At 42.4% G+C, this 27,241-nt stretch overlaps 1 protein-coding gene across 5 annotated transcripts; it reads right to left on the reverse strand.

The window, feature by feature from the left end:
- Positions 1 to 5,931: 5,931 nt before the first annotated feature.
- LOC132072244 (transmembrane protease serine 11E-like) lies at positions 5,932 to 26,479 on the reverse strand. 5 transcript variants are annotated; one of them, XM_059470399.1, is made up of 11 exons: positions 26,404 to 26,476; positions 21,763 to 21,880; positions 13,762 to 13,885; positions 12,368 to 12,483; positions 11,872 to 11,939; positions 11,258 to 11,358; positions 10,249 to 10,287; positions 8,995 to 9,175; positions 8,523 to 8,788; positions 7,497 to 7,639; positions 5,932 to 7,092 (listed from the first exon to the last, which is right to left on the reverse strand). In XM_059470399.1, the coding sequence occupies exons 3-11, from the start codon at positions 13,871 to 13,873 to the stop codon at positions 6,931 to 6,933; spliced, it is 1,188 nt and encodes a 395-aa protein (XP_059326382.1). In that variant the 5' UTR covers positions 13,874 to 13,885; positions 21,763 to 21,880; positions 26,404 to 26,476; the 3' UTR covers positions 5,932 to 6,930. The 5 variants fall into 5 exon arrangements, with proteins under 5 accessions (XP_059326382.1, XP_059326377.1, XP_059326381.1 ...); XM_059470394.1 differs by having other exon boundaries at positions 11,258 to 11,421; positions 26,404 to 26,473; XM_059470398.1 differs by lacking the exon at positions 10,249 to 10,287 and having other exon boundaries at positions 8,995 to 9,195; positions 11,239 to 11,421; positions 26,404 to 26,479.
- Positions 26,480 to 27,241: the final 762 nt, after the last annotated feature.

Below are 27,241 nucleotides of genomic sequence, written 5' to 3' on the forward strand. Positions count from 1 at the left end.
TTATTCTCCAGAGCCAATGTGAGGGCCTAGAGAGAAGCCAGGGCCTTTATCTTGAGCCTTGAAAAGTCACTTGGGGGCAAGATTTTATAACACGTCCATGCGGCTTTGAGATACTGAACACATGGAGACTCTGGGATGCTGCAGCAATGGCCTGAAGCTCTGAAGTATGCTAGATCCTGCCCTGGCTGCTTTCCAAACAGTCCCTCTTTCCAGGCCCTTGTAACAGAAACTGCTACACCCGTCTGAGTTGCAGCCAGGGAGGCCAGCCCAGAATACCAGCAACGCCCTTCAACAACAGAAGTCCCCCAGTGCCAGAGTCATTGAAAACAAATTCAAAGCTCATCATCCTGTTTGAGGCAAAAAGGTGGCACACGTGTGCCTGCCCTCTGAAGCTGCTCAGACAGAGCTGCTGCTTGCTGCAATGAAACAGAGCAGCCTGCATTTTCTTCTGTCAGGCTAACAAGCAACTCTCTACATCTAGGGCATGAATCCTTCTCTCCCTGTTAAGGCACACAGCATCGCCAAGGAGACAGGAGGTCTTCACATGACAGACTAGGCCTATAAAGAAACAGAGCCCTTTAAAATACAAATAAATCTTTTATAGGCACAGCCCCAATTGAAGAAAGGAAGATCAGCATTGTTTCACACACCTGAAGTGCTAGGGGGACTTACTGGGAGCACTTAGAGCTCTGCAGATGGCAGTACACACAAAACAAGGCTTTTCCTACATCTCTACATCCCCAGAAAATAGGTAGCTTGAATTTGATCTCATATTATTTGTCAGCAGCTAAGTTGCCTGGTAGAAGTCAAACAGAGTCTGCGATGCTTTCTGCCCGTTTCAGTTTACTCTGCAGCAGCATGCAAGATCCTATCCTACATGGCGTTCTCGTCATCGGGCAGCTGATTTATCATACACTGCATTAGCCTTCAAGGCTTCATAGACTAAATTTGACATAATGAAAAAAATGTCTGAGACCTCCATGCTGCAGCTGTTTTGACTCTAGCTGTACTTTCAGCCACAGCTCAGGAGATCAGTCACTGATAGAAACATGAAGAGTACCAAATGAAGGTCCCACTTGGTTTGCTGCCTCCCTGTGAGACCTTCTGTCTGAGCTCTCTCTCAGGTAACTTGCTTCCTACTTAGATGGCACAGAATGGATTGTTTTCCCTTCCATGCCCTGATGTTTCCATTGATTATTCAAAGGCAACAGTGCCAGGCAAGTTTGGGACAACAGCACTGTTATGGCACCTAAGGGTCAAGTATGAAAAGGACCTGGTGTCAGGCTGGCTACCAGAGCACCTGGCTGTCACAGACACTGCTGAGAGGGACAGTCAGCTCACCCCTTAGCCACGGCCATGTGCCTTTCCCTGAAGCTGCTAAGGCCCTTGGAGAGAACAGAATCACAGAGCAGCTGAGGCAGAAAGGGATCTCTGGAGATCATTTAGCCCAAAATCTCTACTCAAAACAAGCATAGCTGGACGAGGGTGCTGAGGATCATGTCCAATTGTGTTTTGAGTATCTCCAAGGATGGAGACTCCATGACTTCTCCTGGTTCAAAGTTCAAATACTCTCACAGTAAATAAGTTTTTCTTCCATTTTCATCATGCTCTAGTATAGGAGACATCACTTGCTAGCATAGTCCCTCCATCTGGTCTGTCCGCTGGAGAAGGAATGTTGCTATCAGCAGCCCCCTTTGGTATGCAGGTCATCTGCTGGCCTGGAGAGCAGTGCCAGACTGTCTGAGTCACAGCTCCAAAGGCTGCAGGTGATCCCAAGAGCCTGGTGAAGGTCAGAGATGTGTGACAATTGCTGTTTGTTTGTATTGATTTGCAAATAACAATTTGTGGTTGAAACAGGCTCTGGATGCCAGGCTGGTGGCAAGTTCTTCCTCAAGTAAGGGACAGCCAGGTGGCACAACTGGAAGGTGGAAAGCACAGGCACAGAAAGGACAAACATCACATAGCAAGCACAACTCTGGTTTACTGCAGGGAGGAAGGAATTCATTAGCTAATCAAGTAAACTGGAGATAGGCCATGTATTTCTCAGACCTATGCATGCTTATATAAAAGAAAGAGTTACATTTTTTGGGTGACAAGTTCCTCAAATCTTTTTCTCTTTCTTAATTGAAACAGTTTTTTTTTCCACCTGAGAAAAAGCCACAAACAATGAATGGCAAACAAAACGTTCTTCAAAGGAAGTGTGGTTTAAGAAAGGGTTCCATTAGATATAAAATTAAAGATAAAGCAGATTAACTGCCATTTGTTCTATTTGTTTCTGAAATCTTCTAACCACTTGAGTTTTGAAAAGTTTTCTTTGCGACAGTAATAGATCAGACACTCAGCAAGCTGAAATACTGACAGCTTTGTTCTATAGAAGGATGCGGTTTAGCCATGCATACAAAAGATCATAAGAATTATTCTTCTCTTCAGTTCTTCACTTCAAACCCTTTGACAGAAACTCCACCCACATAGCCAAATAAAACCACACCAGCTGAGCATATCTTTGGGCCATGGCACAGTTGCCAATGTAACTCAGTGCTCATAAATGCTGTCTGTGTTACATACACAACGCAGGCTCTGTCAGAAAATAAGCAGAGACCTGTTTTCTAAGCCATAAAAATGGTTGTTAAAATTATGTCCTTTAAGAAATCTGTCTCTAACACTCCCTTTCTTGCACTGGACCCAGTAAAATGTGACAAAAGGGCTACTCTTCTTTCAAACAAATGGCCACCTTCCCATCTAATGCCAACATAGCATGTCCTATAATACTGCAATAAAGTTGTTGCTTTGAAACTCCTTTTTATACTCTTAAATAACCTCAAATTCCAAGTTCATCCTGCTGGCTGTTAGCTATTATAGACCAGGATTGATGAACTCCAGCATGTAGCTCCCTTCCAGCTCAGAACACAGTACAATTTGTACTAAGTTTTCCATTATGACAAGAAACGGACAAGAAGAAATCTGATCAGTGTCTTCAATTTACAAGAATCCTCAAGAACTGTCAATATGGGAGACCAAAACATGCCACTGCAAACCTCACTATCTTTATCCTACCAAGCTCTCAAAATTACTGCTGCTCTGCTATCTTGCTTGCAAGAAGGTTGACAAGCTCAGAAAACTGACCCACAATGCCAAAAATACCTGGTCATGTGCCTTCCCAGTCTATTCTTCCACAGGACAAAGTTCTGGCTTTGTTGCTGCAGATAAGCAGACAAAACCTGCTCAGCTCTTGCTCTCACAGCCACAGTCTACTCTATTTAACACACTTACAGGGGAGAGAGGGACACCAAGCTTTCTGATGGAAGAAGCCTGAAACTCACACAGTGCTGCAGATACCTACGCTTAAAGCCTCCAGCTTTAAACAGCTGTAGCCTCCTCAGATTTTGCTAACAAACTGTGTAGCATCTCTTCATCTTCAAGGCAGCAGGAACACAGTGTCTTGTCCTCCAGCTCCTCTCTAGTGAACTGAAGCAGAGCACCACCAGGTGCCACAGTCCTAAGGCTCTTGTACAATACGATTCACCCTCTAGTGGATGACACAGGACCTGTTTACCTGCACATAAATTTGGGTAACCACTGCCCAGGTGGGTAAATTCTGTCCTAGTCTGGATGACATTTTGCTCATCTAACAGCTTCTAACAATCAAAAAAGCTACATGATTAAGAGAACATAAAAGCCAGCACATAAATCCATGGTATAGAATCAGCGTAACATCCTAAAACAGAAGAACCTCCAACTTACAGTTGCTGTGATGCAGGAAATTAGTAAGTACATGAAACAGAAGGCAAATGTAACATATTTTATTAAATTTACATATAAATTACATTCCTGTGTGTCATGCGTGATTGTATAGTTAGAAATATCCCGTTCTGCCTTAAGTGAAGATGTTAATTCCTCTAAAAACATGGATGAGAGAAACTGCAGCTTGTAGCTTCACACATTGGTGAAAATGCAGCTTCAAAGAAATGCAAGTCTGCTAACCATCTAAAACAAATTAAAAGTTTTGGCTTCAGTTTCCTTAATTTCCCCCATGAAAAGCCAGGCAAGGTTGACATCAGTGCAGTTTTGCCACAAGTAAGGGATTCAAGCCTATCATGTCCAACCATCAATATTCCCTTGGATGAAGTCTGTTCTTTCAAATGCTCTTCTTGATTTTCACCATTTGTACTGCTTTGCATCACCAAGAGGCCTCAGAGAATGTGAACTACATTGCTTCCAGAAGAAACTGAAACCAAAACTTCCAGGTTTTGGAAGGGAGAATATAAGGGAGAATCTCCACAAGGTAGCCCAAAATAAAAGCTTCCAAAACATACACCATTAGATGCCACATTCTCTTCATCCCTACTCCTCATGGCTGCACTGTGTTGGCACTCAGCAATAAGGGAAATTAGGTACTGTATCTCTACAAGTAGACCCTCAGAAATGGCAGTTCCTTAAGCAAATCACAACTTGAGTATTTAAGTTTTATTTTCACCACTTTGTAGAATGAGACTTACCCCAGCCCTTGAGACTGAGCTAAATCTTTAGGCTTTCTGATATAGTACCCAAAAGAAGCAAACCGGAAAGTTCACAGATGCAAAATGAATTTTTTTGGACATCTACTTATCTGCTTTGGGGAATCAGTGAGAAAGTTGGTATTTGCAATCCTAAAAATGTGAAGTGTGCAAGTAACAATGAAATCCAGCAGATGGAGAAACCATTATGTCCTTTGAAAACCCAAGCCTAAAGTGGTTTTAAAACTGAAAATCCATAGTATTTTGTAATGATATTTATGAAGACAAGCATAAAATTTCATTCACCATTCTGGCAAGACAAGTGCTACAGCGAAGAAAAAAAAATCACATATATTTGTCATATTTTTAAGCTTCCTCTAACAAGCAATATGTATCAAAGACAAGTTCAGCTAAAGAGGCTGAAATTAAATTTGTTGGGCTTAGACCTATGGAATCAATCTGACTGCATTTATTGCTATATTAATTAAATTAAATTAAATTAAACCACCAAGTTTGTTTCTGAAGCTCACAACATTCCACAAGAAAATTTCCTGGAGGAAAAAAAAAATCCAGTGCCAGGTATACACAAGCATAGAATAACAGCTGCCGACCTTCTGTGGGCTTCCAACTATTCCAGTACCTCCAGTGAAGCTCTAGAAAAACTGTTCTCTGGACTGACAAACAGATCACAGCACATGTAATCAAAATACTTCTGTTATCACTGCTCTGGAGGGATCACTGCTCTATTTGGGCAGCACTGGCAGCAAGCTGCACACTCAGAGGGGATCCCTGAGCTGCCATTGACTTTGCCAGCTGACTGTGCTCAACTGGAATGACACTCTGATCACAAGACTATAACTACTGAGGGCTTGTTTTCCCTGGCCCTTCTAACTAAGAGCATACTGAAAGCCTGCTGTTTGCCTTTTCTAGCCTGGCAGAAGGTTCTTGCTTGCTTGGCATGCTGGACCAGCTCTGAATCTTGGCAGTGTGGCCAGTACCTCATCTCCCGAGTCCTTTCCCTTCTGACCACAGAGGGAGAAAAGAGCAGTTCAGTGGCTCATTATCCAGCAATTAAGTCCACAGCACTTGCTGTTGTTAGGATCAGGTTCCACATGAAGTTGGAGAGCTTGCAGACACACCAAGGAGAGCATCCCCACCAAGAATACATGTGTTCTGCTGTTTGGTTGTAGAAAGCATTGGATATCTACCTGACAGAAGGTAAATATGTTTCTGCCCAGGCTCACAGAAACATGGGCTCCTGAAAACATGAAGCCAGAGAGAATATGAGGTTTGTGTGGCTGAGACCAAATGAGTCAGCTACAGTCTGGCAATGCAACACAGGCAATTCTTAGTTCCTTTGAGAAGAGAGAGCTCTGTACATAAGATTTCTGGGTCTGTCAGAAGTTCTGTCCTGCTCTGAAGGACAGGGATATTTCCATTGCAATGCAAAAGCTTTTTATTTTTTTATAGGATATAGCTAAAAATGCACATATAAAACTATAAAGACTTGAGAACAGCATTCATAAGAATGAGAAGATTGAGAAGTTTTTTTTGATGAAGGTCATACTAAGATTGTTTCAACCATCCATCCTGCACAAAAGGCAAAGGACTTTTATTCAGAAAAATACAGTCTGGAAAGATAAAACTGGAAATTAATTCAGCCAAATATTGTGCTATGACAACAAATTGGTATGAACATAAGGTGGTTTTTGGTCTTAAGTCCAGCAATTACTCCCCTGGCAAATGCTGTGGTAGAGACTGTTTATATGAAACTATGAACAGGCATATGATCACTTGTTCAAAGAAGGTGGAAACAAGCTGGTGTTTTCCACTAATTTCTTTCTCAGGCAAGGAAAAGTTCTCTATTCACTTAATTAACAGTCCAGTGTGATATTAGGAGCCAAGACTTCTCTAAGCCATCTTCCATTCTTCATTATATTTCAGTTCCTGGAATGATGCAGGAGAAAGCTCAAGAATTCAGAAGTACTGCAGCTTTGGAGTCAGGGCCTGGATTGTAGCTTTTCTATGGATAGGCAGGGCCTTGTGAGCACACAGCAAATGGATGGGCCAGGTTTCAGTTATAGCTTGTCTTGGATGCTGGTAGATGATTGTTTGGGCTCAAACACTTTGCTTGGGTATAAAAGCTGGGGCCAAGACATGTGGCCATGTAGAAAAAAGGGTCAATATATTGCATACAGATGAAGGCAGTTGTCCCTCTGACAGACTACTTCCCAAACAAACAAATGTCACATGGATCAAGTCCATTCCTGTCTGGCTGTAGGCCAAATCAATTTCAAGTCCCAGACTGCTCCAAGCTTACAAGTACTTTATACACCACCACAAGCTAAGCCAGCAGCTGCTTAGAGGGCGACCACAGATCAGGATGTGTCAGAGGAATAGCTGTACACAGCCCACAGAACTTAACCTGCTCCAGGTTTCAGATGCCCGTTTTGGACTGGATCCAGTTTCGATAGTAAGTCACTCGTGTGTATACTCCTGGTTTATTTGGCTTGCCACATTCATCTCCCCAGCTCACTATTCCCACAAGATACCAGATTCCTCTGGAATTTGCATGCACCAGTGGCCCACCAGAGTCACCCTAAGGAGAAAAATGTCAACAGACAGAAAAAAGTAAATAGCCATGAACTCAAATTCTCAAATTCTTCTGTTATAATTGGCAGGTATTTTTCTGTAGACCTCAGCTATAATTCAAGTTTCACACAGTTTACTGACAAGACAGAGGCTCACAGCCTATGTCTAATTCACACCCTCACATCTGCATTCTCTCACTTGTGCATTGTGTATAAACTTCATGCAAACTGAAGTGTAGACTCCAAAAAACTCATGCAAGCTGAAGTACATGAGCCTTGAAGCTCTTAATTTGTATCTATCAAGATATTGAAACTCATAAATTAAGATTGTCCAAAGTACATTTTATTTCTAGAAAACATCACCTTCCAACCCACCTATTTCCTTTTTACTACTACCAATAAAGAGACTTACCTGGCAAGCATCCACCTGCCCTTCCAAGTATCCAGCACACAACATTCCAGCTGTTATCGCTCCGCCGTACACTTCTCTCCTATTACAAACTGCAGTATTTATAATTCTCACTTCTGCTTGTCGAAGCTGATTAACACTGTAGCCTAGAAGGAGAAGTGGCATTAGCATTTGCAGACAAGGTAAGTAACATATAAAACTCAATGATTAGGAGTAGCAAATTTTTCCTGCCACTTTTCTGCCATCACAGGCAATTAAGGGAGCTACACAGAAAATGTCTCAGGATTAAGAAAGTTAATGCCCTCTACTGCCAAAGTCCTTCACTTGCTCCCAAACATAACTCCTATCCATCTTTAATCATCACCAGATGCTCTTTAGCATAATGGACAAATGGAATTTTGTACATATTTCAGTGCTGCATTCAACTATAGGCTACATGGTATGTCCTTGCTATCATAGAAAAGACCTATTTGGTTAACTGCAGCATAGCTTTGGGCAATCACTACACATCCCAAGGGTCTCCCATGAAACACAACCTATACAGGTCAGTGACTCTCACAAACAGATTTATAGTCCCATCCTCTCTAACCTCAATGACACAGACTAATTTGAAAAAAGCTTACTCAAATCACTTGATGAGGCCTCCCTTATGACCAAAGAGAGAAAAACTGATGAAAATTGTCATGGTACCTCTGCAAAAAATCTGAATAGCGAAAGAACTGATGTCAGAGCTAAACCCAGAGGGACTGGAGAACCAAATGTATTCAACCAGTGCTGTGTGTACAGAAACTAAGAAAAGTTGCTCTTAAATCCTGTAAGACTAACCTTCAGGGTCTTCCCCCCATTTCTGATCCACTGACCAAGCCAGAAAAAAAAGCAGCCAACTAAGTCCAAAGGTATCTCACTGGGACATGCACCTATTAAACACCAAGTCTAAGGAATTCAAAATAAACAAAAAACCCCATAAAACTAACATCAGTCTTCTCAGGCACATGTGTGACAGGGCACAGGGAGGCAAGAGACACTCACCATCATTCTCCAAAGCTCCCCAGCCAGTGACAAAACAGGAAGCGTTGTCTGGGAAAACATGAGATGCTTCAGGAAGGCAGACACTGTGCACATCACTTGTGAACTCAATAGGAGAGGCAAGTTCCACAACAGCCACGTCATACTCGTGATCAAGGAGAACGCCACCATATCTCTCGTGAACAATAATTCTGCGGACTAATTTTTTCTGTTTTGGAGGTCTCAGCAGAATTCCAAAGCTGGCAGTCCACCTCCGAGGGTCTCTTACTCTGTGAGATGTTTGAGGTTATGCCAGAGCCACACAAAACAACATACTTAAGGAAGCTTAGGTCTCCATTTAAGCATCAAAAAGCAATGTGACCAGGCTTGCCAAAGGGGAAGAGTACAACTTCATGATCTTTCAGCAGATACAGATATTAGAGGGTCACAAAAGGTCAGAGTACCCAAGAGTCCTAAAGAGGTGCTGATGACTTACTCTCTAAAGCAGTGGGCAGCAGTCACCAGCCAGGTGTTACTGATGATTGATGCCCCACAGCGATGGCTCCCATCGAGCTGAATGCTCCCCTGCCATGGCCATTCTCCCTCCGGTGCACGCTGCCCATCAGTTATTCTTTCCACTCCTGTGAAGGAGGATGCCTGTCTTCGTATTCCACAGCCTGTCAGAGAAAAGGCAGCTCTGCTTTAGCTGATTCAAGGCCCTCATGGCTGCAGGCACAGGTGTAATGGGGCAGGAGTCTCCATCAAGAGACAGCCTTCACCTAAAGCAGGGAAACCAAGTGCCATGGTCACAAGTGTCTCAAGGTACATGCAGGGTAAACAAAGACATTTGGTAGAGGAGTCAGTACTTTTTCATTAAGCCAGTTTTCAGACACACAAGCCCATATGAATTCCCATGGGACCTGAAGGCTGTGTATCTGAGATACTGAAAAAAAAGGCAGTTTTTCAGATCACCTACAGATTAGCCTTGGCAGCGGCAACAAAAAAATAGTGTCCTCTTCCCAACAATTTACTTACAGCCACTGTGCCAACAATCAGGTATTACCCAGCTGAAAAAAGTTAGATTCAAACCAGTTAATTCTCATAGGCAATTTGAAGAGGGAAAGCTTACATGCAAAGTTTTCAAAAGCATGCAGAGGACTGATGGAGAGCCCTGGGAGGTACTTACACTGTCTCCCAGTTTCCAGAGGAGCTCTAAGACCTCACGGGGGAGCACAACAGGAGGACTGAGAACCTGCCACTCTCCAAGGCCATGAGTGTGGACATGAGTGTGCTCGGAGTGTGGACAGCTCTTCTGCCTTTCCCACCCTCTGGTCTTTCCTTAAAGTTTAGGTCAAATCTGACAGACATCTACTGCCAAACTGTCCTTCAGGTAGGAGGGGGATGGAGGGAAAATGTTTTTTGAAGGATTCCAGCAAGAATCATGGCCCACAGCAAAACTGTAGTTCTTCTGCAAACTTGCCAATAGCAGCTCAGTATATGCCCCCACTTCCAACAACCAACATTAAAGCAAGTGCTTCCCACCACCAAGCCAGAATGCTTAATTCTACAAATGTATAGAGCCAGCAAGACTGCAAGGAAATGAGCTGAAGTCTCCCCTGGCTCATGCACTGCCTACTGTTCTAATATCTGCAACAAATTATATTTTCATCTTGTATCATGAAAGTATAAGGACTTTGTAAGCACAAAACCTCCAGCACTATGTCCTTTACTATAAAGTATTTGTACTTACAGTTGTTTAAAAGGTTATCTCCCTTTTCCTTGTTCAGTTCTGGAATAAAAAGCAAAGACCACAGTAAGTTTCTCTCATATGCTATGTGATCCAGCCCAGACTCTCTCCCTGTACCCAGGATACAAAAATTAAATGGCTTGCATTGCTGCCTGGAGTGACAGTACAAGAAGTAGTAATTTGCTCTGTTGGAGAAATTTAGTTAAGCCTCTGCTCCTCACAGAAAGGCACAGGATGCACATTTCTTGCCTTAGCTCAGAGCTAACAAAAGCAGCAGATGACTGCAAGTGGGTCCAAGTTACATCTATGTACAAAGTACACAGCCACCAGCAAATGCCTACAGGCCTTTGTTCATGTTTCGCGTGGCAAGGTGGTCAGATGAGTCTTCACAAGTCCTCAGTGCTGGAATTGTCTGAAGGTAAACTGCAACATTTCTAATTTCTTTCCTACAAAAACCCCTCTGTCAGAGTCGGACAGCAATCCACAACAGATTCATGGGAAAGGACGACTGCCCAGTGACCCTCAGGATCTTTTTACAGACACTTGCAACAGAAATCTGTCAAACGACCAAGGCAGAGGATAGAGAAGGGAACCACCTCAGCCCTGCAATTTTAATAGCTTCAGGACTCTGCATTTCAGTGCCTGGTTATAAAGGTTCTTATTCAATTTACTGTATGTCTTAAAGTTGTTTGTGAACCCATGGTCACAAAGTTGGACCTTTTTTGATGAATTGAGGGGGACTATCTCATTCAACACAACCAGGTCACACAGGGAAAGTCTCTGATGCATGGAGAAGAGCTCACACTCATAAATCACTGCCAATAGGTTTTGGTTCTTTCCATGTTCTGTCTTCCAACTTCCCATGTTGACAGCCGAACAGATAATTTTGAGAAGGCAAAAAAGAAAACAAGAATGGCCCATATTTGCATACTAAGGTGAAACTCATTATGTTGAGAACAGCAAAATGTGAGTAACAAATTCTAAGCTGAAAACACAAACCTAAGGCACTTGCCTGTGAGTTTAATGGTAGACTGGTCAACATTCAGGAACGTCGAGATTGCTTTCAGCCTTCTGAGTAACACACGGTTGACCTGACCCCGGGTCGTTGCTTCACTGTCAGCAGAGGGAAATTTAAATACCAGAACAACAGATGCAAGCACTCCAACAGGATCTGGGCTACAAACCAAAAAACAAATGGTGTAGTTCTCCTTGCCTACTAATGCTCCTGGTACTGCTTTGTACTGCCTGCCTTCTTTATATGAGAACAGGTCTGCTCTGCACAGATGCCCAGAACAAATTGTATGTCTGTGCTCAAGTAAAGAAAGATGATGACATGTCAGCAGGGAGCAAAAGCTTCTTGCTATGACAGTGATCAGAAGGAATTTGCTGGGAACAGTTAGGGAAAGGGTATTCAGTCTGCAGAAGTATAAAACCAAACTTCTCTTCCTTGCTGACCTCTAAGGGTAACTGAGTCTTCAGTGTTATGAACACTAGAGGACAGCAACAACCAGACAAGTCACCCTACTGGTGTAACCCAAGCCACCTGGAATGCTCCATATGGTCAACAGGTTGGAAGAAAATTTATTTAGCACATCTTTGCTTATTCCTGGCCTTCACATGACTTACCTTAGACTGACCACGTGGGACCTGATGTATCTTTTACTTAGAAAGGACCCCCTGAATACTTGAGACATCTGTTAAAAGAAAAGAGTGTGTTAAAATACACCTGCAATGAGTACATGCTTTTACAATATAACATGTGTTTCTCACGAGCCTCTGAAACACATGAAAATGCCTTCAGATCTCCACCTCTACACCAAAGCTACCACTAAATTTCCATCAGGGAATGTAAATCCAAAATAAACACTGAGTTGGCTGATTACAATATCCATTCTGCTCTGTGCCTGCCAGTTCCACCACAGGGCTTGTGGAGCAGACACCTGTGCTTACTATCTGCATGTGCAAAGTCAGCTATGCATCTTTAACCCACAGCAGCAAGGTGTGTAAGGTAAGGCCAGCCATGTAGGGATGAGGCACAATCACCTCTGACTCTATTTTCAATTACACATTTGCAAAACTCTTCAGCATAGGTCAGGTATAAGCAGAAAAGCTTTTAGTTTACCATGGTTTCGATATGTTCACTGATGTTCCTGAACTCCTCTGTAGTTTGCCTTTCATACTGAGGATTATACTTGACATTGGTGATTAGGAAAGATGCATTGTAATATCTGTCTTGATCTACAGAGGAGAAAAAGAAGGAAAGGTAGCTGGTCATCTTTAGTACAATTCAAAGATGCACAATATCTCACAGAATATGGCACAAGCAAGGGTCCCTGGCCCTGACAGTGATCCTGTAAACTGTGAAATTACAGCTTTAGCAGCACTTTGGTAAAAGCGGGTTCTGGATCATCCTGTTGCTCCTTGGACCATCTAGGGGCTCATTTCTTCTTTGAGGACCATCCCAAGGAGCTCCAAATTACACCCACTACAATATTGCCCTGGGGTCCATCTTCTGGTTGGCCTAAGGAAGACATAGCACAAGACAAAGGAGCTTTTCTGACTCAGTCACATCCACTCCTCCCCAGCTGCACTCTGTCACATTCCTGCCCCTCTGAAAGGCATGTGGGGCAGAGTTGTTTGCATCTGTTCAGTGGTTGGGTTAATTTTAAAATTACTGTTTTAAAACAGTTTAAAACACTGTTTCTTGGTTGTATGGCAGAGAGGGGCCTTGCAACACAGAGCTGGCAAAAAGCAAAGCTGAGCTGCAGCTCTGCCACTGCTCCTTCTGGTGTCCTAGTGTAAGCCACAGCCTCATTGACTCTTGGTGAGCTGAGATAGCCACATGATTCATTCCATTCATGGAATGCAGAAAAGCATTTAAAAAAACTCACACTGCTACCTCAGAGACTGGGAATGGAATGACTCAACTTCATTCATGAGGCAAGCGACTGGGAATGGAATTAATTGTCTTCAAGTCATAAGCCAAGATGGTTGAACTTGGTGATCTTAAAGATCTTTTCCAATTTTAATGATTCTATGATCTGCTGCTGAAACTAGGTTCTTGGCAACCAGAACTGAGTTCTGAGGTCTGAAAAGCCTAAAGCTCTGCCCTGTCTCTTTCTGGAATATTCTCAGCTAGAGGGGCCAGGTTGAGCTTCTGAAAAAACCCCATAAAAGATTACTATGCATAGCCTGAGTACTGGACACACCTCTGGCTTATACAAAAGACTGTTATCCTTTGGTCAGTCAGCGGAGACACTGGATACCAGTGGAAAAACCAGGGCAAGAAACAAAAGGAGGGTTAAAACTGAAATCCCTGCTTCAAGTAAAGCACATTTCAAGTATTCTTACAGGTCTTCAGATCAATCTAGCTCTCAAATAGCATTTTGAAAGTTCTCATGTGAGTTTTATACCAGAGGAAAATTGCATGCCTAAATCATCAAGCAGGACCACAGTAGCAAGTGAAACACAACAGATTCCTGAAAGTTTGTCACAACAAAGTAGCAGGGCACTTACCATGGCACAAAAGAAATGTAATCAAGCCAATGATGAGGGCTAAGGCTACTATCACTGACACAACAATGACTGCGATCTTCCATGGCTCCAAGCGCCTTACTGCTCTGTCCATCTGGATCACTGCCTGCATTGAAGAAAACAATATGGAGAAATTCAACTCCAGTACAAAGACAATAATTCATCCAGAGTCTAATCATATCTGGCACAGCTTAGCTCAGCTGAAAAACCCTACAGAAAGAGGTAGGTTGGGAAGGACCTCTGGACTCCGAGGGCCTGACTGTTTAAACTAAGCCCCATTAAAGTCGGTTGCTCCAGATCTTGTCCAGTCAAGATTTAGTATCTCAAAGGAGAAAGGTAACTCAGTCTCTCAAGATCTCTGGTCCAGTCACTGCCCATCCTCATGGCAAAAGCTTTTCCTTTATATTTAGTCAGAGTTTCCTGTCTAACTTTGCCTCTGTTGCCTCACATACGCACCAAGAAAAAGTTGTGCAGGAAATGCTAGTAGAGACAATTTGACTTCAAGAAATATTACACGGATTTCAGGTGCAGCCAGCTGCCCACACAGGTACTAAAACTGAACATAAATGTAATAATTCATGACTGATGAAATAACCTCTGCCCCAAGGATACTCTAGGCAACCAGAGATGCTACATAATACATAGCTTTGGTTCTATTTAGTCATTGTGAGTAGTAACAATTGTTGAGTCCCTGCAAGGTTTGGGGTTTACTGCTCCAAAGCCACACATATGTTGAGAGCAACCACATCCTGTATCCTGCCAAACAATCTATATAGAAAGAGGTACTTGTGTGTAAACATGACATGGCAACAATATCCTGTAGTAACTCTCTGAAAGCCAAGAGGAGACCTGTAAAATGGTAGAGAACTTGATTCACACAAGGACAGAGGCACAGAAGACTTTTTCCTCCACTTACATCCTCCAGTGCAGCATTAAGCAACAGAACATTAGGAAAACTGAGTTTTTGTGCATGCCCTCAGTAGCTTTATTGTAGGATGATGCAAAACCTTATGCACAATTATTAAAGATCCCAAATAATTCCACAGCACACCATGTGGTAATCGTCATGCCACATACTGAGTCCCTGCAACATGGTGTGCATTAGTACATGGTATCAGAAGAACACCTGAGATAATCTCTCAGATATCCTGGAGAGACAAATGGCAGCAGCCAGCCCTCAGGAGGAGGACTGGCTGGCTACTCACCATGCTGCTTTAGACCCCCTGATCCATGTTGGTATTGCTGTGAACCAGACATACTAAACACTGTTTTCCCCTTCTCAGGTCTGTGACACAGCCATCTCTGAGCAAAATCTGAGAAGATGCAGGCAGGAAGAGGAAGAAAGGCAGAGAAAATAAGTGTTTGCGGGTTTTCTGATGACAAGGCGGAAAAGAAGAAATCACAGTGAAAGCAAAGCAGGTTAACAGCAGGGGCTCCATCTCAGGAAATGCACTGAGTGGTAGGATGAGCAGTAAAGGTGAGGGTCTGGTGCACCAATCTAAGATAGCAAAAGGCAGCGAAGCGGTGAGAGAGGAGGATGGTGTTATACTGTCTGCTCTGATGGGAAGAAAACCAAGTAAAGCCACAAGCAAGAAATGGCAAGAAAAATAAATAGGGAAAGAAAAATAAAACAAACAAAAACACCCCCCAGACAGCACTACAGAGGAAGGAGATGAGAGATCTGCAAGCAAGCAAAGGTGTATTCAGCAAGAGACAGGGAAGTTGAAAGAAACTTAAAGTTTAATCTCCTCATATAACATCTTGGTTTTGGCCTGTGAGAGCACTAGCCAAATGGGCAAATTTTTTACCCATTCAAAGAGGTGGCACACGGGAAAGAAAATGTTTAAATTGGGAAGCTTCTGCCAGCATCACAACTGCAGGTAGTCACAAGAAGCAGCTTTGTGTTACCAAAATATACAGGACAGGTGACCAAGATCAAGTTTTCTGCTTCAGAGTCACATGCCATGGAGAAAGCCAGTACCTCTCCTTCTCTTGCTCCTACTTTACTGGGGCAAGTTCTGCTCCTGCAATGCACAGCCCAAGTTTTCTCCCACCAGACTGGCTCAGTTTCCTGATGTCAAGGCTGTAGGGCAGTTGATAGGAGTTGGAAAACCCAGGCTGGCCAAGATTACTCCTTTGCAATAAGCACATAGATAACACCCACCAGAACTCACCTGGCTTCACTGAGGCCTTGACTTCTCACCATCTAGACCTGCACTGTATACACTGTCCATCAGCTCTGAGAGTTCAGCAGAAAAAAAGATTCAGATAAAAACCTAAAACCAGTGGAACTGTTCTGCCTCAGTTTCTTCAATCTGCTGCAGTCTTCCATGGAACACTCTCATACCCATCTCACAGCATTTCCCAGTCCCAGGGAATTGCAACATACCTCATGGGCAGTCAATTATTACTCTTGAGGGCAAGCCTCTTGGCTAGTCAGAATAGCCCACTATGGCAACATGCCTCTGCCCCTCCTCAGTAGCCACATCTCATGCTTATAAGAGGCAGCTTTTGCATTTCACTTCGCTCTCCTCACTGGAGAGCTTGTGCTTCCAGCCTGAGCCCCTCCCATCCATCTGAATCAGACTGGTTCCCTGTCCTGCAGCTGTCCCCACTCCAAGGGCTTCCACTTGAATGGCAACTGGAGCACCATCCCTCCAGTGCTCTTGGCACACAGAACACACAGCACAGCCCTGGCAGTGTATGGCTGACTCTGCAGATATTGAGGCAACTGCGCTCTTGGATCGTAACCGCTGCATTTTGTGAACTGTATCCAGACAGATTTCCTGAAAATGTGGGTTTATGCCAAAGCTACAAAATTTAAGATTAAAAAAACTGAGCATCTCCTTGTATGTGAGACTCATGCTCTCACAGGCAGCACTGTCCTTCCAGCCATCTGTCTCTATTTCCTTTTTGTGCAAATACCAGCTACAGCCACAAACACTGGCAGCAGAGATCCCTTTCTCCTCCAATATTTCAGAACTGCTTGTTCTCCACAAGTCACACAGACCTGCAAAGGGAACAGAAACCTTAGGAAGTGCTGTAGTACTGAGGGAAATGTAAACATGGGAGATAAGGAATAGAACCCTACACCACTTCTGATACTGATTTCACTTAACTTGTTTTTTAAGAAAAAGCTTTAAAGCATTCATATCTTAGAATCTTAGAATGGTTTGTGTTGGAATGGACTCAAAATCATCTAGTTCCAGCACCCTTGCCAAGGGCAGGAACACTTTGCACTTGACAAGGCTGCTCAGAGCCCCACCCAGTGTGGCCATGAACACTTCCAGCCAGGGATGGGGCATCCACAACTTTTCTGGGAAACCTGTTCAAGTGTCTCACCACCTTCACAGTGAAGAATTTCTTCACAGTATCTTCCAGGAGTGTCCCCTTCTCCAGGCTGAACAGCCACAATTCTCTCAAGTCTGTCTTCACAGGAGAGCTGTTCCAGTCCTCTGACGATCTTCACAACCCTTCTCTGGCCTTGCTCCAGAAGGTCTGTGTCCTTCCAATGTTCAGCTTATTCAGAGCTGGATGAGTACTCCAGTACTCTGCAAGAGCAGAGTAGAATGACCTCCCCTCAAACTGCTGGCCAGTTCTTTCAATGCAGCCCAGCTCACAGTTGGCTTTCTGGGCTGTGAGTGCACATTGCTGGGCCCTGTTGAGCTTTTCATCCACCAACACCCACGAGGTGTCAACCCACATCCACATACAGGTAATTAATTTGTATATCGGATATACAAATTAAAGTGGAAATATCTCTTCAAAACCAAAATAGTTTCCTCCCTTTAGCAGGATGGTTTTGTCTTCCATCTTGCTAAGTAACAGAATAGGAAAAAAACCAAAATACTTTTGCAATGAAAGCAGCAAGACTCATCAATTCCCACAGTGTACAGTTACCAGTATCCTTCAACTGTAACGTCTGCATGCAGGACCCAGCTCAGTAGCCCCCATGTTTTGCTGTTTGGTTTTCTTTCTATTTTATCTCACAACTAGGCATGCCTAGCTTTGCTGAGACAGAGGCTAGGATGGTTACTGAGAGACAGTTCAGGTTATATCCACTCAATGCTTTTATTATGCATACACATTACACATCCAAACAGCTCTTCACTCCCCTAGCCTTTTTTGCTATGGTGCCACAGAGGGCAGGACTACCAGAATAACCACCTTGACAGGGATTCCTGTGCTTGGGACATCCTGCTCCATAGTTGTATAATTTAGTGGCAGGTGGATCCCCCTGTTTAGGAATTAGAGGTCTTCTCTGCACTCTAGGAACCAAGCAAATTCTGCTCCACCCAGCAACACTCAATGGCCAGAGAAACACTGATTCTCTGCAGTGCTGAGGAAGGCCTTCCACCATGGATACATCCTTTCTTTCTTCTTGTAGCAAAGAGACATTGCTTAACAGATCAGCGTTCTCCTCAGAAGACCCCAAATACCACATCTGTCTGTGTGATGCCTTCTAGAGTCCGGTGTTTCACACAGCCTCATGTTTCTTGTTTCCTTGTATCACAGGCTTTGACTTTTTTTACTGCCCAAACTCCACTAAGCTGCAAATTAACTCTTAGCAGGGCCGACAGGAATTCAGCATTCACCCTCTAGCATGAATGAGATAACTCAAATTCCACAGGAGCAGAGATCAGACCCAGACACCACTGGGAGCTCTCAAAGGCCAAGTCCTCATGGCTCTTAAAAATACCTCCTTGAGGTCTGGATCTGGCAGCTTTCAGTCTGCAGTGAATTAGTGACAAGTTTCAAACCCAAGATCCTTTAGTTCAGTACAGACCTGCTTATCTTGGCACTACTATTGCAAACATTAAACCTCCTCCAGCAATCCGTGTTCTCATTTAAAATATGCGTCATTCCCAAGGGGCCCAAGATAATCCATGAAGACAGCAGCATCTCTCAAGTTCATATAACAGATAATTCAGGTTGGGAAGAGCAAAATATTAAATCTCCTAGCTTACACACCTTGGCTCTGAGACAAAGACTGTGATCCCTAAAAAGTTATTCTGTACTGAAAAAAAGTCCAAATGAATTATTTTGAAAATAGATATATTTTAATTTAATTAAGTATTTAAAATGCACTAAAGTTGTGTTTGGAAAGAGATATATTAAATTAAACCTCGATACAAGATATTTTAATAAGTGAAATACAGCAAGAAATAAAAGCAACATTAATAGTTATTGACATATTATGAAGAAGAGTTATACCAAAATTTTACAGAGCTAAAATTAGTCTTCCTTGTGAAACCAATGAGAAAGCACATAGGATTTCAGGTTGGACTTCTGATTAGCCCCAGATGAATTCTTTACCTTTGAATTTGGAACCCAAAAGTGAAAGACAAGCACAATACACAGGTGACAAGCTGGTTTGGCTGTACCAAACTTCCAAAAAGGTTACTATATTCATTCACAATGCAAGTGATGCAAGTTCAGCTCCCACCTCTGCCTGACAGGGTTTGATTCACTATATTGAGATTACCCATCTTTTCTGGTTGATAACACACCTTACTGTGTCATCAAAAGCTTCAGCAAGAGCAATACCAGCAAACTGATCAGAATGCATCTGTTCAAAGAAAAGAAAGTGCAACTTTATCATGTGGCCCTAGTCACCAAATTTCTGGATAAGCAGGGAACAGCCACCCTGTTCTGCTTTACAGATCTGCCCTTGATATTTTTTGACTTTTTAAGCTAAGACCTCATAGCATCCCCAACTAGATTTGCTCTTAGATTAATTCAAACCATGTTTGAATTGTACCAGCTCTTTACTGAAAGTGTTTTGCCACGTTCCAGGGAGAAAAAAGCATGCAACCTCTTCTATGTGATCTGCTGCGGTCTTCCTTTGTTGTTTTTGTTTGGATTTTTTTATACCCCTGCCAACTGACAATCCAGTATTCTCAGAAGAGCCAGTGGCAGAGTTTGGGTGGCACATCTGATGGGGAGGGTCTCTCCACTTTTATAGTCATGACCAGTTTTCCCAGTCAATAGATTCAGGTACATGCCTACAATCATTCTTCCTAGAAATAGGACCTTTCACAAGACAACTGAACAGACTGATCTGCTGGCCGGGTGAGCGTGATTTAAAAATCCAGACTAGGTCCCTGGAACTTTCTACCTTGGCAGGGTGGTTGGGAATGGCAGCAAATGGGATACATCTGGCTTACTGTAGGAGGCCTATAGAAAAAGCACAGGGCCACAAAGCAAGACTTGCTAATTTCACTCCCACATTTACCACAAGCAATCACACCAACCTAGCACTTCCCCTGTGCTCTTGTGGCGTACTCAGGACACGCACTTCTAAAAGAATGGGACAACAACCTCAGCTGCTTTGAGAACTGAAGCAGAAGAAGCTGGTGCCTGCCTAAGTAATGCCAGACCCTTGTTTGGATGAGGTCAGTTACCTACCAGCCTCAATTGCTCAATGTTTGATATCTCCTAAAGCATTCTGATACAATGAAAGACTTCCAAACATTGAAGGTATCTGCTGAGGGAAATGAAGTGTGCGTTTTTCGATGCGTCATACTAAATCAGCTTGATCTCCCCACACCCTTGAACAGCCCACAAAAACAGTAGGTGCTGCATGCCACCCCTCTGCAGTCAGATAAGGCATCAGTAATGTATTTGCCACTTACTAATTGAGCTCCTCCCCTTAACCATCCAATTTTACCAAGGTCTTGCTGCTTCTCCTGAGCACACTTCAGCTGGGTAAAGACAACGGCTCCAGCTCCTGTCATTTGCTTCAAGATTCAAGGGCAGCAGTCAGTCTTTGGGATATCTTAACTGAGAGCTTCCCATCAACTATATCCATGATGCCAAAATGCTGCTCATACAGGCTTCCCTGGTTATCCAATCACCTCTGCAATCAGCACAAAAGGTTTGCTATTCCTTACTCTCTCATCCATTTTGCACACAACTGTTCGGAAGTTTTGAACTCTTTATTTGTTGGGATAGAGGTAGCCTCCTATACCACTACAACAGTCTGTGGGATGTAACTAATGCCAAGGACTGAGATATCCTTTATCACTTATTTGTCTTTCTACAGCTGACTGCCACAGCCAACCTCTTGAGACTCTCATGTTCTGAAACAAGTTTTAGCAGAAGTAGGAGGACTACTCAGTACATAAAGACTTAAAATTTGCATGAACACTGAGAGATCATCTCAATGTAAAGAAAATGTTAAGTACATGGCCACTGACTGCAATCAGTTTAGGATAAATTTCTGTAACTTTAAAATCATTACCTCTCAGATTTCCCCTTCCAGCAGTGTTTGGTCATAGACAACATAGACAAATATCTTGCTCTGTTAGTTTGGCAGTCACAGATGATAGCAGTAGACCTCTGCTTTCCAGCCCTCAAAAACAGCTCTGCCTGCCTCCTTTTGTTCTTCTTTGATTTCTTGAAATCTACTCCAAAAGCAAGACACCACACAAGCAGGTACAGTCTCTCTGGGTTTTCAGTTTGATTTTCGTTCCAACGCAGGGTGGGTGAAATGGTCAGATGCCAGATTTGGTGTGTTTCCAAGCTGATTCTGCACAGAATAACACTTCACTGGCTGCATACAAAGCCCATTAAAACAATCAAAAGCACAAGAAGCTACTTTTACCAACTGTCCTCTGCTCGTCCTCTCGTCCAGCAGTTGTGCCTACAACACATTCTAACTGCACTAGCACAAATGGTAGGTCAGTCACAGCGTGAGATGACTCTCACCTGCCCTCCACATAGGCCACCTTGACTTGCCATACTGTGCTGTAGATGAGCTGGAGAATTCACAGAAAACATGCATTTTGGGTGAGGAGAAAGGCTGAAATATCAGAAGGATTACTGATGCAAGAAAGGCAGATCAAAACAGAAGCAAGCTCAGCACTAGTGCCACTCTCCCCACACCCTCGGTCGAAGCTCTGACTGCCCTATAAATCTACACACAATGTAGCCATGCTGCCCAAAATACCAAGAAGCAAGCCAGAAGCTCGTGGCACTCACCTCTGTGTACCACTAAGAGGTCAGCAAGAAGTCTTCTCTCTGGGAAGAGCTCTCTCCACTGTCCCGAGCACCACAACACACTGTGCAGCATCTCAGCATAGACTTGAGGCTTTATCTCCTGAATTAAGAAAGAAAGGAGTCATAGGCAAGTCAGAACAAACAAGTCCAGCAAGTCTCAGTGACAGAGGCTTACCCAGTAGCATGATTCCTCCCCTAAAACAATAACAATACACTTCTTTCATCACACCTTTCATCCAGGAATCCTGAAGCCTTTTCAGAGCATTAGCTACACCCTGCAACACCCCAAATCAGAAGAGCCATGAAAATTTTGCAAGAACGCAGAGCTTATTTCCTTCTTTGGTATAATTAAGAACAAATCAGAAATTGTGGGAAGGATCAATGCAGAAAATTTGCATGTTTAAGAGAAAATGTTCAGCCCTAGGTCAGGTATGGAACTGACAAACTAATGTAGAATCAAAGGTATGTGCCTTTTAACTCCCTTGAACTTCCTTGAAATTGGTCATTTGGCCAGAAAAGAATCTGCCCTCATAACAGCAGCTAAATTCAAATTTTTCATTCTTCTTTTACTCCTTAGATGTTAATTTTAATTATGGTCACCTAGCTACACATACATTTCTGTACTGAAAAAATTCTGCTGTGTCACAAACATTTGTGATATAAATATTTTCAGGTTGTAAATAAGAAGTTCTACTTGTGCTAGTGACAGCAAGTTAGCTGGCAAACAATTATCACAAGCTCAACCTGTAACCTAAAGTAGCATTTCTGAACCTTCAGAAATGCTTTAAGTTTTAAAGTTTTAGGTTTTAAGAAGTTTTAAGTTTTCTCAGTACCACTAAACTTACTAGAAGATGTATGTGATCACATAGCCTGACACACAGATTTGTTTCAGAAGGACAATAAAGAAGACAGACTCACAACAAGATACGAGTGGCACACATTTTCTTTGCTCAACTGCAATAAACTTTCTAACCTCTAGGGACTCTTTTCCTCTACCTTAATGACCTCTATTTGACCCCTCTGCAGCTCAGGGATCACCAGCTTAGTAACACGCTGATGCAAATACACCTTACATGGCTGGAGCTCTTCCTTCCACTTACATCAAGTCCATAGCCAAGTAACAGGAAGACTGCTTTTGGGGATTGCCAGCTTCCTTTGAGTGAAGCATAAGCTAAAGATAAGCCTCAGCCTCTCATAATTTGGATTCAATGTCTCAGCATAATTTGTTACAAAACATGATGAATACAGTTGTTAATGACACATTTAATGTAATTGCTTCTCAATTCTTTAACTGGCAGCTGCATTGCCATCCCATATAGGAACACCTGAGTCAATCCAGATGTGCAAGCAAAATGCAGTCAGAAGCCTAGCTAGAGGGTGACAATTTCCAGGGTAAAGTATCAAGTGTCACATGATTACCTGACCTGAGCATAGGTGATGCAAAGACATTAATTCCAGGCACCCCATGATCCTCAGACATAGAGCTCTGCCTTGTGACTTGATTGTGCCATAGGTGGAAGAATGTACAACACAGAGCCTTCATGGCAATCCTTGTATAGTCTCACCTGCAGGAAGAAAACCCCCTATTGCTGCTTAAAGAAAGAGGTTAAACTGAGGATGCTTTTTTTGGACACTGAAAAACTCCTCCAGGCCTGATTTCATGTCAGGAATGCACTAAACTGCTAAATAATGTGATAATCCTGGTCAATAGTCCCCTCTCTGTACCAGATGTCTGAGTTTCTTCTTTTACTGGCAATAACTCCCTGCAGCAAAAAACTCATATGAGAAAAAAGGACAGGCAATAGCCACAAGTGGTTCCATTGCCAGGTACCAAACAGGTTTGGCTCCTGATTCTAGAGACATTCCTCTTATGTGCCCTTTTGCACTACACTGCATCACTTAAAAAAAAAAAAAAAAGCCTGGAAAAGTTAGAAATGCTGAGAAGGAGGCAGAGGTTGTAGCCCACCTGGGTACCACATAAAAGAAAGAAGGAAGATCCTGGAGACTGAACATAAAATGGCATAGATCAAGACCCCCACCAGAATCCAGCTGGTGAGGAGGCAAAGTTTCAATGACTGGCTAAAGCAATGGAGTAAGGAAGTGAGGCTCAGGTTCACCAGAGACTGGGGAGCTTCCAGAGTGGATTATACCCAGCAAAGGAGGAACAAATTTCTGCTTAAAGTCAGAAGGAAACAGGATCTGCACTTCACATCAGGAAGACTACACAGAAGCTTCAAATGGACAAGCCGAAAGCAGACTGGTGCCCACAGGAAACAATGTATCCTGTTCTAAATCCCATGGTAGACCCTGCAACCTCAAGTAAAGAATGTGACAGAGGTTACGCAAAACTAGAATAGTAAAAAAAAGTGTTTAAAAGTCTGATATGAACAGGATACAGGGACAGAGAGCCAAAATCATGGTTTCCATGTTCCACAAGATTCTCCAAAACATTAATGGCAGAATGCCCACCCCAGAATGCCTACCCAGAACACATACCCCAAAAAAGGACTTGGACACTGCATGTATAAAGGAAACATGGTGGCAGGAAGGCCATGGAATGTGGAAATCCCAGGAACTATCATTCCAATTAATTTAATTACTCTGAAGTAAAATGTGAAACCTTTTACATTGATCACTTAGATAATACTGGATTTCTGGAGGCTGTAAATAACTGTTTCAGTAACAGGCTGCTAGGAAATCCACAAAATTGGAAGCAACTCTTGATTTAGTCCTGACCAGTTTAAACAATTGGTTTTTCATCTTTCTGTCTGAACTACATCAGCATCAGATTCAGCATTTCTAAAAACACCCAAAACCAGATCAACTACTGACATGCTGAATTTCAAAGACAGAAATTATATAAAATTATAAAAACCTCCTAAAACACAAACCTTAAAGCACATGTTTTCTGGAGACAGAGAGACTATTTCAAGAGATAATATCTTAGAGCAAATGCATCCTACCTGGTAAAGGAGAATCAAAAAGCCTTGAGGAAGACTAAAGCCAAACATAATGGTATCTAAAAAACAACAAACCTATTTGGAAAAAGTAAATAAAAGAAATAAATGATAATGCTTTTTCTGAAGCCAGCTCACTATCATAGGAATCTGCTATATTCATAAATTGTCTGAAAAAAAGAAATACTGAGATGATAATCATACAATAACTGTCCAGTAATCACAGTACACAAAAAACTACAGCATGATGCAGAAACATAATTTTGAGATACCATGTAATAAAACAACAGATGAGCTTTGGAATTTAAAAGTATGAAGAAGTGATGCACTTTAAAAAATCCCCTAGGTGTCAGGAGTTTAATTATTATTCCTTTCAGAAATAAGACTGAGGATGTTTCCTATGAGAATATTAACTCAGAAGCAGTCAAAAAAAAGGAAACCCAAAAAGAATGCTAGAAATTACTTGTAAAGAGAACAGAAAAGTAAAAGGACACAAAGTTATATCCCAATATTAATAAATATTATGCCTGCATCCTGAATACTGCATTAAATTCTGGTCCACTTGCCCATTTCAAAGCTTATACAGAGGAATAGTAAAAGAAAGCAGAACAGCTGATCAAAGGAACAAAGCAGCTTCTATGTATGGGATGCCCAAACAGACAGGACTGTACAACCTGACAAAGGTACAGAAAGGGATGGGGTCTAGAGAGTACCATGTGGAGTATTGAAAGTGAACAGGAAACCACTGTTCATAGTTTCTCCTCATACAATTACTAGGGGACTTCAAACAAGAGTGGCCAATTTAAAATAGGCACAAGAAAATTCTGACACAAAAAAAAGGTCAGGTATGTGACTCTCTGCTTCAGCACACATAAAATGTCAACTATTTTGCACATTCAAATGGAATCATCAGTTTTCTGGAAGAAAATGCCACATAGAGCTCTTAATGATGATTCAACTTTATGATCCAAGAATTTCCTGACTCAACTTACTGGAAGTTTAAAAAACACTCTCAGGGAGGACCATAATCTGACTGCTGTACCTCATATTCTCTAGGTGCCCTCCATTGATTACTCCACAAGAACTTAGTTCATTTAGCTGCCAGGCATTCCTTCATAACAATAACAAATTAATCCTCTGATAGAACAACCAACACCTTGGAATCTATGTTTTCCCCATCTGTATTCTGAGCAAAATGTGGTCTGACCCACCTACCCTGAGCAGGAGGCACAGGAAGGACATATTGGTGTCTTTCCTTTCAGACAGCTGAGGAACCATGGCGCATTTCTCATCAGAATAGTTCAATTGGAATGGTCCTACAGGGATCATTTAGCCTGACTGGCAGGTAGCTATAGGCACCGACAGCGCATTAGGCTCCAGGCACAGACAGGCTTGTGCTCTGCAGCAACAGGCATTCCTGGCTACAGGCTGCTCTCTCTGCATGGTCTGCACCTGATGACACATCAGGCTGCAGAAAGGGGTTGTGGCCCCTAGTTTAGCTGGACAGAGTTTCTGATCTGAGAGAGCTTAAAGCAAAGCACCTCCTGTCTCGCACATGACCAAAATTTGCCACTCATTTTTGAAATTAATTTCAGACATACAGTATTCTTTTCTTAGATCCTCTCAAAATTTGGCAGGTGAGGTATGGTATACAACAGGCACTTACCTCAAGGCAGAAAGTTACTTTTTCTTTCACGTAGAAACACTGAGAAGACATTAATGCATCAGTGATTGATGAGCCAAGTACATTTTTCATCTTTTCTCCTCCAAAACTGTCCAGTTACCAAGACAACTGCCAAGGAAATAAAATCCCCTTTATTTATAAGAATTCTACATTAACATTAGAATAGAAAACCCCTTAAAGAATATTTGCATCTACAGAGGCTCATGCCTGACAAATTCCTTTTCCTTCAAGAAAAAGTCAACACAATTACAACTCTTGAGGCACACACCTCACCACACCTTTGTAGCCATAAGTTTAGAGAGTTCTGTCCTCAGTGCAGAACACTGCAAGTGTGTCACACTTGTGGTCTACAGCCACAATTGGGAAAGAAAGAAAGGCTACCTACAGGATGGGAAAATTGGAATGGAAAAGGTAAGATCTGTATAATTAATGTCACAAAAAAAGTTTGCAACACAGCTGTCTTGTTACCTATTACAAATGCAAGTCCAAATTCCATAGTTTATGCTTTTCCTCATGGTTGCACTCAAGTATCTTAGTTGCACAGTAGCACACTAGGAATATTTTAAATATTAAGCAAAAATTTACATTTTAAAAGAATTATTCTAAAGCATTCAGGAAAGGTATATTCAAACTTCTGTGCGAGGAAAACAGAAGAGTATACACCCAACACACTTTACAAATTGGCTTGTCCCCTAATTTGAGTGTATTTTCACAAAAGGGAATATTGTTTATCAGGCCTACAAAAAAATAACTACTAAGCCTTTCCTTTCTCATTTTATTGAGGGAATATCTTTCATTATGAACCTTAAGGAAACAAAAA

The sequence above is a fragment of the Ammospiza nelsoni genome, chromosome 4, assembly GCF_027579445.1.
Source record: "Ammospiza nelsoni isolate bAmmNel1 chromosome 4, bAmmNel1.pri, whole genome shotgun sequence".
NCBI lineage: Eukaryota > Metazoa > Chordata > Aves > Passeriformes > Passerellidae > Ammospiza > Ammospiza nelsoni.